Source organism: Monodon monoceros, unplaced genomic scaffold (genome assembly GCF_005190385.1).
Source record: "Monodon monoceros isolate NGI ecotype Baffin Bay Population unplaced genomic scaffold, NGI_Narwhal_1 Super_Scaffold_21, whole genome shotgun sequence".
NCBI lineage: Eukaryota > Metazoa > Chordata > Mammalia > Artiodactyla > Monodontidae > Monodon > Monodon monoceros.
The window spans coordinates 88,335,144-88,347,510 of record NW_021703778.1 but is presented as its reverse complement, the minus strand read 5'-3'; the positions used below and the strand labels follow the sequence as shown (position 1 = coordinate 88,347,510).

The 12,367-nt window shown below is 38.8% G+C and overlaps 1 protein-coding gene across 1 annotated transcript in view; it reads left to right on the top strand.

The window, feature by feature from the left end:
• Positions 1-12,367, top strand: part of WDR76 (WD repeat domain 76) — a 62,909-nt gene that overhangs the window by 9,435 nt on the left and 41,107 nt on the right. Inside the window, exons 3-4 of the mRNA XM_029237303.1 lie at positions 5,185-5,277; positions 6,564-6,619. Of these exons, the coding sequence (XP_029093136.1) occupies positions 5,185-5,277; positions 6,564-6,619 (149 nt within the window). The remainder of the gene's footprint in view (positions 1-5,184; positions 5,278-6,563; positions 6,620-12,367) is intronic.

Here is a 12,367-nt window from a genome sequence, read left to right as displayed (position 1 = left end):
ATACAGCTCCTGCGGTTCATCTTTGGATTTGGCCCTGCCTCTGCGTGTCGGTCACCTGAGGGCGTCTGTTCTTCGCTCAGACAGGACGGCGTTAAAGTAGCAGCTGATTAGGGGGCTCTGGCTCACTCAGGCCGGGGGGAGGGAGGGGTATGGAATGCACGGCGAGCCTGCGGCGGCAGAAGCCAGCATGTCATTGCAACAGCATGAGGTGTGCTGTGTGTTCTCCTGGGAAGTTGTCCCTGCATCACGGGACCCTGGCAGTGGCGGGCTGCACAGGCTCCCGGGAGGGAAGGTGTGGATAGTGACCTGTGCTTGCACACAGGCTTCTTGGTGGCTGCGGCAGCAGTCTTAGTGTTTCATGCCCATCTCTGGTGACCACGCTGAAAGGTGTGGCTTGCGCCCGTCTCTGGAGCTTGTTTAAGTGGTGTTCTGAATCCCCTCTCCTCGTACCCCAAAACAGTGGTCTCTTGCCTCTAGGCAGGTCCAGACTTTTTCCTGGACTCCCTCCCGGCTAGTTGTGGCGCATTATCCCCCTTCAGGCTGTGTTCACACGGCCAACTCCAGTCCTCTCCCTGGGATCTGACCTCCGAAGCCTGAGCCTCAGCTCCCAGTCCCCACCCACCCCAACAGGTGAGCAGAGAATCCTCTCAGACTGGTGAGTGCTGGTCGGCACCAATCCTCTGTGTGGAAATCTCTCCGCTTTGCCCTTCCTAGTGTGTGGAAACTTTTCCTCCTTCACAGCTCCCTCCCAGAGGTGCAGGCCCTGTCCCTATTCTTTTGTCTCTGTTTTTCTTTTTTCTGTTGCCATACCCAGGTACGTGGGGAGTTTCTTGCCTTTTGGGAAGTCTGAGGTCTTCTGGCAGCGTTCAGTAGGTGTTCTGTAGGAGTTGTTCCACATGTAGATGTATTTCTGATGTATTTGTGGGGAGGAAGGTGATCTCCATGTCTTACTCCTCCGCCATCTTGAAGGTGTCCTCTAAGTTGTCCTTTTTTTTTTTTGCCGTATGTGGGCCTCTCACTGTTGTGGCCTCTCCCGTTGTGGAGCACAGGCTCCGGACGCGCAGGCTCAGCGGCCATGGCTTACGGGCCCAGCCGCTTCACGGCATGTGGGATCTTCCCGGACCAGGGCACAAACCCGTGTCCCCTGCATCGGCAGGCGGACTCTCAACCACTGCGTCACCAGGGAAGCCCCTAAGTTGTCTTTTTCTTGTTGAATTGTAAGAGTCCTTTATGTATTCTGGACACTAGGTCCTTATTAGATATATTATTTGCAAATATTTTCTCTCATTCTGGGACTTTCTTTTCACTTTCTTGATAATGTCCTTTGACATACAAATGTTTTAAATTTAAATTTCATTTAAAAATTTTAATTCGAGGTCAGTTTATTTTTTCTTTTGTTGCTGGTGCTTTGGTGTCATATCTAAGAAACCATTGCCTACGCCAGGGTTATGAAGACTTACACCTATATTTCCTTCTGAGAATTTTATAGCTTTAGCTGTTAAATTTAGGTCTTTGATCTATTTTGAGTTAATTTTTGTATATGATATGAGATGGGGTCCAAATTCATACTTCTGCATATGGATATCTTTTTGTCCTAGAACCATTTGTTGTCAAGACTCTTCTTTCACGTTGAATGGTCTGGACTTCCTTATTGAAAACAAATTCACCATAGGTATATAGGTTCATTTCTAGACTCAGTTTTATTTAGTTGATCTATATGCCTATCCTTATGCCAGTTCCACACTGTTTTAACTACTGTAGCTTTGTAGTTAAGTTTTGAAATCAGGAAGTGTGAGTCTTTTAACTTGGTTCTTCTTTTTCAAGATTGTTTGGCCATTCTGTGTCCCTTGCATTGCCATATGAATTTTAGGATCAGCTTATCCATTTCTGCAAAAATGACATTTAGAATTTTGACAGATATTGCACTGAATCTGTAGGTCAATTTGGAAAGTATTGCCATTTTAACAATATTAAGTTTTTCAATCTATGAACATGAGATGTCTTTCCATTTACTTAGATCTTCTTTAATTTCCTTCAATATTTTGTAATTTTCTGTGTACAAGCCTTGCACTTCTTTGGTTAAATTTGTGTCAAAGTATATTTTTCTTTTTGATGCTATTATAAATGGTATTGTTTTCTTAATTTCATTTTCTGACTGTTCATTGATAATTATAGAAATACAACTTATTTTTGTATGTTGATCTTGCATCTTACAACTTTGCTGAAGTCATTTATTCTAATTTTTTTGTGTGGATTCTTTAGGATTTTCTACGTATAAGATTATGTCATTGGCAATAAAGATAGTTATATTTCTTCCTTTCCAATCTGGATGTCTTTTATTTCCTTTTTTGTCTAATTGTCCTTGCTAGAACTTCCAGTACAATGTTTAACAGAAGTGGCGAGAGCAGACATATTTATCTTGTTCCGAAGTTTAGGGGCAAACCTTTCAGTTTTTCACCATTAAGTATGATGTTAGCTGAGAAATGTATATTTTTAAAAAATTTTATTTCAAAGTGATTACAGATTCATAGCAATTTGCAAAAGTAGTACAGAGAGGTCTCATGTATTCTTCACCCAGTTTTTCCCATTGAGGACATCTTGTTTGTTTTTTGATTGAACCGGGCCCTTGGCAGTGAGAGTGCAGAGTCCTAACCACTTGGCCATCAGGGAACTCCCCCAATGAGTACATCTTAAATAACTACATTGCAATGTCAAAACCAGGAAATTCATATTGGTATAAGGTGTGTGTATAGTTCTGTATCATTTTATCACATGTATAGATTCATGTAGCCACCACCACAATCATGATACAGAAATACTCCATCTCTACAAAGATCTCTGTTAGGCTACCCCTTTATAGTTACACCCACTGCCCTCCCTCTCACCATCCTTAACCCCTGGCAACCACTAATTTCTTTTCCATCTCTACAGTTTTGTCATTTGGAGAATGTTGTATTTGTTTTCATACAGTTTGTAAATTTTTGGCATGAAGCATTTGCGGTACGCGGGCCTCTCACTGTTGTGGCCTCTCCCGTTGTGGAGCACAGGCTCCGGATGCACAGGCTTAGCGGCCATGGCTCATGGGGCCAGCCGCTCCACGGCATGTGGGATTTTCCTGGACCGGGACACGAACCCGTGTCCCCTGCATCGGCAGGCGGACTCTCAACCACTGCGCCACCAGGGAAGCGCCCAAGCATATTTTAAATTCAAGTTATTTTCCTTCTTTCGTTTTTTTAAAGATAGCATTTCTTTTCCTGTTTTATAGATGCAGTAACTTCTCAAGTGTCAAGATAATGGAATTAAAAAGATATCTATTTTCTATAATATATTTACTTTGAGAGCCCACTTTGTCTGATATTCTTTGCTCAGTGTTTGATGTTGCAAGTTTTTGAGGGGTGCGTAATGGGTGAGAATAGTTTGAATTACACATACCTCAAAAAAATGTCTGATGATTTTTGTTAATTTTCTTAATTTTTCCTGTGGTAAGTAGAATCATTTAAATTTGTTTCTTTGATCTCCAAATGCACCATTTTGAAATAGATTCTTAGGAAGTTCTTGATGATGATGGTGGTGATGTTTTTCTCTGAGAAGCAATTTTAAAGGCAATGTCAAAATAACCTTTGCTGCCACTGTTATTTTATGTGTGTGTGAGAAAAATCTTTATTTTGGTCAAATTGATGCATGTACATATGTGTTTACATCATATAATTCCATGTGTGTGTGTGTTTGTATCTTACATAGAGGTAATTCCATATGTACACACATGTATACACAGGAACAAATCAAAACAGCCAACAATTTTCTGTCACATACCTCTCTATTTGTGGTTGCTGCTCAACAGACAAATTGCACTTTAAGCCATTTTAGCTTTTCTCCCCCACATTATCTATTGACTTACTATGGAAAGTGAAGTTTACACATGTGTGCTGTCCCCTTCTCCCCCCACCCCATGTTTTCCCTTCCCAGATCCTTATTACGTATAGTCCAAGCTTTACCTGAGTTGCAAAATTCCTCTCAATGTAAATCACATAATTCTAATGGTTTCATGTGTATATATATATTTTATTCATGAAATATTTTCTGGGGCCCTCCATCTTCCTACTTCTTTCTGGACTGTTTTACTCTTTCTTGGCCTTCTTTTTACTGCTTTCCTTTAAATTTCTTTTATCTTTTATCTGTCCTGTGTTGGAGCTTCTGTAGCCTGGATCCTGTCTTTCTCTTTCTTGGTTTATTATCTCATTTTGATGAAGTGCAGCTTATAGTAACTTCCTGAAAACAGGTGTATGAAAGATAGTTTGCATGTCTGAAAAAGTCTTTATGCTTTTTATTTGATTGCTGGCTTAACTGGATTTAGAATTGTAAGTTGAAAATAATTTAATTTTTCCTTATCATTTATAACACATTCTTTCATTGTTTTCTAGCTTCCGCAATATTGAGAAGTTAGTATCATTCTGATTCTTGGTTCTTTGTGGTCTATTTTTCCCTCTGCAAGCTTTTGGGATCTTCTCTTAACTCACCCATCTCAGGAACTGAGAAATTTTGTGATGATGTGCCTAGGCTTGAGTCTTTTTTCATTCATTGTGTTGCATACACGTCAGGCCCTTTTAATCTGGTAACTCATTTCTTCAGTTTTGAGAAATTTTCTTGTATTATTTCTCTAATGATTTTCTCTCCATTTTCTCTGCTCCTTTTTTCCCCCTACAACTATTAGTTGGATATTGGACCTCCAAGATTTTCTAGTTCAAAGTTGTCTTTTTTGCCCATGTGTTTCTCTTTCTTTGTTCTCTTTTCTGAATTTCTTTAACCATTTCAATGAATTTTAAAATTTCTGTTATTGAGTTTTTTCTTGTTTTGTTTAATAAAAAGATAACTTTGAGAAATAGTACAATTAACGGCCAGTAGGAAGTAATGTGCTATTAGGTTACACTACCTGACTTCTGACATCAGATCACTTGTTATTTAATTGGGAAGCCATACATATATTCTGTGATTATCCGAAACTCAGACTCTTTATCTCAATATTCAATGCAGCAAAGATTATGTCCTGTTTGGTAAGATAACATAATTAGAGTAGGTGCAATTCAAAGGAAAATATACATGTGGAGAATGCAACAACTAGTTTTGCGAGGCACTTTTGCTATGGATTATATAAAGTAACATAATCTTTTTGGTGTAATTTCATAGGATGATTTTTCAGGATTGTCACCATACGAAAAGAAGAGACTGAAGAACATATCAGAAAATGCAAACTTTTTTGCTTCTCTTCAGTTGTCTGAGGTTTGTGTGGAGTTTCTAATTAAAACTGAGATACTATTCCTCTTGCCAGTAGGTTGATAAAATACTCATAGTATCAGGTTTCATAGTGTCAAATGAGGGAGGGTAAAGCTAGGAGCAAGATTTTCACTTAATAGAAAGAGGTTACCATATTTTATTGATTCCAAGACATTTTTTTTGAAATTGGCATATTAAAACTATAACTGGCAGCTTCCCCTCACCCCATTTTGGTAGTACATAAGATAATGGTGTCTTATGAATAGTTGTCTTGGATTCAAAGAAACAGGGTATGTTCCAAGAGGTTGCTTTAACTAAAGGTTAAAGGTGAAGTGGGAGAGATGGGTTAAGGGATGTGTGGTAGAGGAGAGAGAGGACGGCTTTTTTTTTAAACTTTAAGAATAGATGTGAGGAACTTTCCTGGAAGTCTCATGGTTAAGATTCCGAGCTTCCATTGCAGGGGGTGCAGGTTCAATCCCTGGTCAGGGAACTAAGATCCTTCATGCAGCGTGGCAAGGCCAAAAAAAAAAAAAAAAAAATATGGGAATATGCTTTGTATAGGAAACTTTAAGGATAAGTGGCCAGAAGTATGCTAATGTTTTATAATCATTATTACTAAAGGTATAATTTACACTGAAGGTCTTCACACTGGGGTAAAATTTCTATGTATGAGAGAATAGCTGTTTAGGAGGGTGTGTGATGTTTTCCCCCAAAATACATTAAATCCTTGGCTTTATTAAATAACTATTTGGTTTCTCTGAATACCAGATTCCTAAATATTCAGTGTGTATTTGCATCTTGAGGGGAGGGAGGGTGAGTTAATATAAGGGACTAAATTGTTGAGTCACTAACAGTTGAAAATTCATAATTTAGACAAAAGTATCCCTGATTTTGATTTTAGTTAACAGAAATTCTGATTTGATTTGTGGAAGTATAACCTGCAACTTTTCTGGAAAACACCAAAGTAGGATTGCCTGTAGTAGAACTTAAACTTTTAAATTTGTAGTATATTTGATAAATGTTTAATGTTTAATGATGTAAACTTGTTAGCAACTTGGTCCAAGGTATCAGAATGTCAGTACATTAGATAGTATTATATACTTGTCTTTATTATTGATAGTGTATTTGCCTCATGTCTACTAGAAGAACAGGTATATCTCACGGTTCTTTAGTTGCTATATAGATCTTGGTTTAGTGTGGAAACAGTAGCAGATACCTAATATTTTAGAAGGTAAGCTATGTAGTTATAAGATAGTGCTTTTTTACATGTGTATGTTTTGTGTATTTTGCAGTCAGCTGCAAGACTCCGTGAAATGATAAAGAAGAGACAGCCTCCTGAATCCAAAAGGTAAAAGATTTGGTTTACATTTCCTGTACCATGATATATTGCTGAGTTGTTTTATAATTTGAAAAACTGGTTCAACATAGTAAAATAAGTAGCAGATCAGAAACTCTGTAATTTAATGTAATTTAATCTTAATCCTTTATAGGAACTCTGAGGGAATGCTACCTTTTAATAACTGTAAAGTTCTCATCTTCATCAAAGGACTATACAGGAAATAGAATCTTGAGAGCTGAATTTTGTTTATATTTATTACTGCTGCTAATGGAGGGAAATCTTTATTACCACTAAATTGTTCTTATTTTTGCCTGAGAAACTGTTCTTAAAGATTCTTCTACTTTATTTTTCTGGCTATCTTTTTGCTTCTCAATTTGTTTTTTCTTTCCCATTCCTAGAATAAAGGAAGGAAATGAGCATTTGTTGCACATCTATGAAATACAGTGCAGTGACCTAAAATTTTTATACTGCATTATCTCATTTATTTCTGGCAAAAGTTTTGTGGGATAGAAAACAGGCTCAAAGAGGTAAAGTACTGATAATTTGCTCAAGGTCAAAGTAGTTCTTAAGTGGAAGCTTCAGGATTTGAACTCCAGGATTCCTTAGGTTAAGTTCTCTGCTCTTCATTTTAGCAGGGCTTATGTATAAGAGAAGAAACTGAAAATCTTGGCATCAGTAGACCATTTTTTTAGTGCTAGATGCTAATGAAATGTAGCATCATTTAATTGGTTTGATTCTCATGCAGGTTAGCTAGCTTGAGAAAAGCTAAACCTTTAATTATGACCAGGTATCCGCGAGTGTGAAAAATTGTTACAGGAGGAACATCATTAACACTGGAAGATAATAGCACCGGTTCTGTTGTCAATTGGTCATTAGCTTATATTTGCATATTTTTTATTAGCAAAGATTTTTTTTTTTTTTGCGGTACGCAGGCCTCTCACTGCTGTGGCCTCTCCTGCCGCGGAGCACAGGCTCTGGACGCGCAGGCTCAGCGGCCATGGCTCACGGGCCCAGCCGCTCCATGGCATGTGGGACCCTCCCGGACTGGGGCACGAACCCATGTCCCCTGCATCGGCAGGCGGACTCTCAACCACTGCACTACCAGGGAAGCCCTATTAGCAAAGATTAATGGTGTTTTTCTCACCTAAGTCACAGAAATCCAGTACTTAGTAGTTGTATAAGTATTAGTATCCAGTAGATAGAGCAGAAGTTATGTAATATAGAGGAAAGAGCATAGCTTTTGAAATTTGGCAAACATGATTTCAAGTTTCAATTCAGCAACTTATAGCTATGGTATTAACTTTGGACAATTTATGTAATTTTCTTTCCTTATCTGTAAAGTTGGCATTATGCCAATCTGGAGGGGTTTAAGTTTTTAAAAATTACTAAATATATTATACATACAAAGAAGTACATGTGAAGTATTTTTTTATTAATCAATTTATTTTTTAAAAAATTTATTATTTATTTTTGGCTGCATTGGGTCTGCGTTGCTGTGGGTGTGGGCTTTCTCTAGTTGCAGCGAGCAGGGGCTACTCTTTGTTGTAGTGCACGGGCTTCTCATTGCAGTGGGTTCTCTTGTTGTGGAGCACTGGCTCTAGGCACACGGGCTTCAGTAGTTGTGGCAAGTGGGCTCTAGAGTGCAGGCTCAGTAGTTGTGGCACGTGGGCTTAGTTGCTCCGTGGCATGTGGGGTCTTCCCAGACCAGGGATCGAACCCGTGTCCCCTGTATTGGCAGGCGGATTCTTAATCACTGTGCCACCAGGGAAGTCCCCACATATGAAGTATTTGTATAGTTGAAAAAATAATAGTAATTCAAGCACCCATCCATGTACTTGCCATCCAGGTCAATAGAAATTTATAGTACCTCTTAAGGCCCTCCTTCCAGATAACAGTCATTATGTGAATTCTTATTTATTTATTTATTTGGCTGTGTGGGGTCTTAGTTGTGGCACACGGGATCTTTCGTTGCAGTGTGTGGGCTTCTCTGTAGTTGCGGTGCGTGGACTCTAGAGCACGCGGGCTTAGTAGCCCCGCAGCATGTGGGATCTTCGTTCCCTGACCAAGGATCGAACCCGCATTCCCTGCATTGGATGGCTGATTCTTAACCACTGGACTGTCAAGGAAGTTCCATTACGCTGAATTCTGTGATAATCACTCCTTGCATTTATTTATAGTTTTACCACCTGTGAATGTATATTTAAAAAGTATTTTGCTTATTTTGTCCTGTTTTTTATATTGACATATAATGTGCCATTTTTATATTCTGCGATTTTATTTTGCTCATTTTTATATCTTTATGTTTTAAAATTCATTCATGTTGATGTGTACAGCTTTACTTCATCATGTGTTTTCTTCTGTATGAATGTGCTATGTTGATGGACAGTTGAATTGTTTCTTTTGTCAGTATCACACTGTTTTGCTTATTATGGCTTTAAAGTAAGTTTTGACATTGGGTAGTCAGTCCTGTAACTTTGTTCTTCTCCTTAAATATTGTGTTAGTTCTTCTGTGTCTTTTGCCTCCCTGTATAAACTGTAGAATCAGTTTGTCAATATCTGCAAAATAACTTGCTGGGATTTTGATTGGGATTGCTTTGAATCTATAGATTAAGTTGGAAAGAACTGACATCTTGACAATATGTCTTGTCAAAGAACATGGATAATCTCTCCATTTATTTAGTTCTTTGATTTCTATCATCAGAGTTTTGTAGTTTTCCTCATATAAATCTTATAAATATTTTCTTAGATTTATGCCAAAGTATTTTTTTTTTTGGTTTGTAATTTAAATGGGTTGTATTTTAAATTTCAAATTTCACTTGTTTCTTGCTGGTATATAGGAAATCAGTTGACTTTTGTATATTAACCCGGTATCCTTCAACCTTGCTATAATCACTTATTACTTCCAGGAATATTTTTATCCATTCTTTAGAATTTTCTAAATAGACTATCATGTCATTTGTGAACAAATACAGTTTTATTTCTTTCTTCCCAATCTTTATACCATTTATTTCCTTTTCTTCTATTATTGCATTAGCTAGAACTTTCAGCACAGTGCGATTTTTTTGTTGTTGTTAGTTAATTAATTAATTTTTGGCTGTGTTGGGTCTTCGTTGCTGCGCGCGGGCTTTCTCTAGTCGCGGCGAGAGGGGGTTACTCTTCCTTGTGATATGCGGGCTTCTCATTGCGGTGGCTTCTCTTGTTGTGGAGCACGGGCTCTAGGCGCACGGGCTTCAGTAGTTGTGGAATGTGGTCTCAGTAGTTGTGCTTCGTGGGCTGTAGAGTGCAGGCTCAGTAGTTGTGGCGCATGGGCTTTGTTGCTCCACGGCATGTGGGATCTTCCTGGACCAGGGCTCGAACCCATGTCCCCTGCACTGGCAGGTGGATTCTCAACCACTGCGCTACCAGGGAAGTCCGACAGTATTGGTAAGGAGTGGTGAGAGAGGACATTCTTGCCTTGTACCTGATCTCAGTGGGAAAGCTTGGCATTTCTCACCACTAAATATTATGTTAGCTATAGGGTTTTTTGTAGATTTTATTTCGTTGAGGAAGTTCCCCTCTATTTTCAGTTTACTGAGAATTTTTATTCTGAATGGGTGCTGGGATTTGCCAAATGCTTTTCCTGCATTTATTGATAAGATCATGCAATTTTTTTTCTCAGCCTGTTGATGGGTGGATTACATTAATTGATTTTTGTGTGTTGAGCTAGTGTTGCATACCTGGGATATATTCCAGTTGGTTGTGGTTTATAATACATTTTATACATTGTTGGATTCAATTTACTAATATTCTGTTGAGGTTTTTTGCATCTCGGCTCATGAGAGATATTGATCTGTAGTTTTCTGTTCTTGTAATGTCTGTCTGGTTTTGATATCACAGTAATGTTAGCCTCATAGAATGAGTTAGGTAGTATTCCCTCTGCTTCTGTCCTCTGAAAAAGATTGTAGAGAATTGGTTTAATTTTTCCCTTCAGTGTGTGGTAGAACTCACTAGTGCACCTGTATCAGCCTGATGCTTTCTGTTTTGGAAGGTTATTAATTACTAGTTCAATTTCTTTAATAAGTACAGGCCTTTTCAGATTGTTCCTTGTATGAGTTTTGGTAAAGTGTATGTTTCAAGGAATTGGTCCATTTCATCTAGGTTTTCAAATATGTGGGCATTGAGTTGTTCATATTATTCCTTTATTACTTTTTTAATGTCCATAGGATCTGTAGTGAGTCCCCTCTTTTATTTTTTAAATTGGAGTATAATTGCTTTACAATGTTGTGTTAGTTTCTGCTGTACAACGAAGTGAATCAACTATATGTACACATATATTCCCTCCCTCTTGGACCTCCCTCCCACCCCCCACCTCCCCATCCCACCCGTCTAGGTCATCACAGAGCACCAAGCTTAGTTCCCTGTGCTATACATCAGGTTCCCACTAGCTATCTGTTTTACACATTGTAGTGTATATATGTCAGTCCTAATCTCCCAGTTCATCCCACCCTCCCCCCGCCACCCCCGCCACATCCACATGTCTGTTCTCTACGTCTGCATCTCTATTCCTGCCCTAGAAATAGGTTCATCTGTAGCATTTTTCTATATTCCACATTTATGCGTTAATATACGATATTTGTTTTTCTCTGACTTACTTCACTCTGTATGACAGACTCTAGGTCCATCCACATCTCTACAAATGACCCAATTTTGTTCCTTTTTATGGTTGAGTAATATTCCATTGTATATATGTACCACATCTTCTTTATCCACTCATCTGTCATTGGACATTTAGGTTGTTTTCATGTCTTGGCTGTTGTAAATAGTGCTGCAGTGAACATTGGGGTACATGTGTCATTTTGAATTATGGTTTTCTCAGGGTATATGCCCAGTAGGGGGATTGCTGGGTCATGTGGTAGTTCTGTTTTTAGTTTCTTAAGGAAGCTCCTTACTGTTCTCCATGGTGGCTGTATCAATTTACATTCTCACCAACAGTTCAAGAGGGTTCCCTTTTCTCTACACCCTCTCCAGCATTTATTGTTTGTAGATTTTTTGATGATGGCCATTTTCACTGGTATGAGGTGATACCTCATTGTAGTTTTGATTTGCGTTTCTCTAATGATTAGTGATGTTGATTATCTTTTCATGTGCCTCTTGGCCATCTGTATGTCTTCTTTGGAGAAATGTCTATTTAGGTCTTCTGCCCATTTTTGGATTGGGTTGTTTGTTGTTTTGATATTGAGGTGCATGAGCTGTTTGTATATTTTGGAGATTAATCCTTTGTCAGTTGCTTCATTTGCAAATATTTTCTCCCATTCTGAGGGTTGTCTTTTCGTCTTGTTTATGGTTTCCTTTGCTGTGCAAAAGCTTTTAAGTTTAATTAGGTCCCTTTTTTTTTTTCTTTTTTGTGGCACACGGGCCTCTCACTGCTGTGGCCTCTCCTGTTGCGGAGCACAGGCTCTGGACGCACAGGCTCAGCAGCCATGGCTCACGGGCCCAGCCGCTCCGCGACGTGTGGGATCCTCCCGGACTGGGGCATGAACCCGTGTCCCCTGCATTGGCAGGCGGACTCTCAACCACTGCACCTCCAGGGAACGCCCACTTGCTTATTTTTGATTTTATTTTCATTACTCTAGGAGGTGAGTCAAAAAGATCTTGCTGTGGTTTATGTCAGAGTGTTTTTCCTATGTTTTCCTCTGAGAGTTTTATAGTATCTTGTCTTACATTTAGGTCTTTAATCCATTTTGAGTTTATTTTTGTGTATGGTGTTAGGAAGTGTTC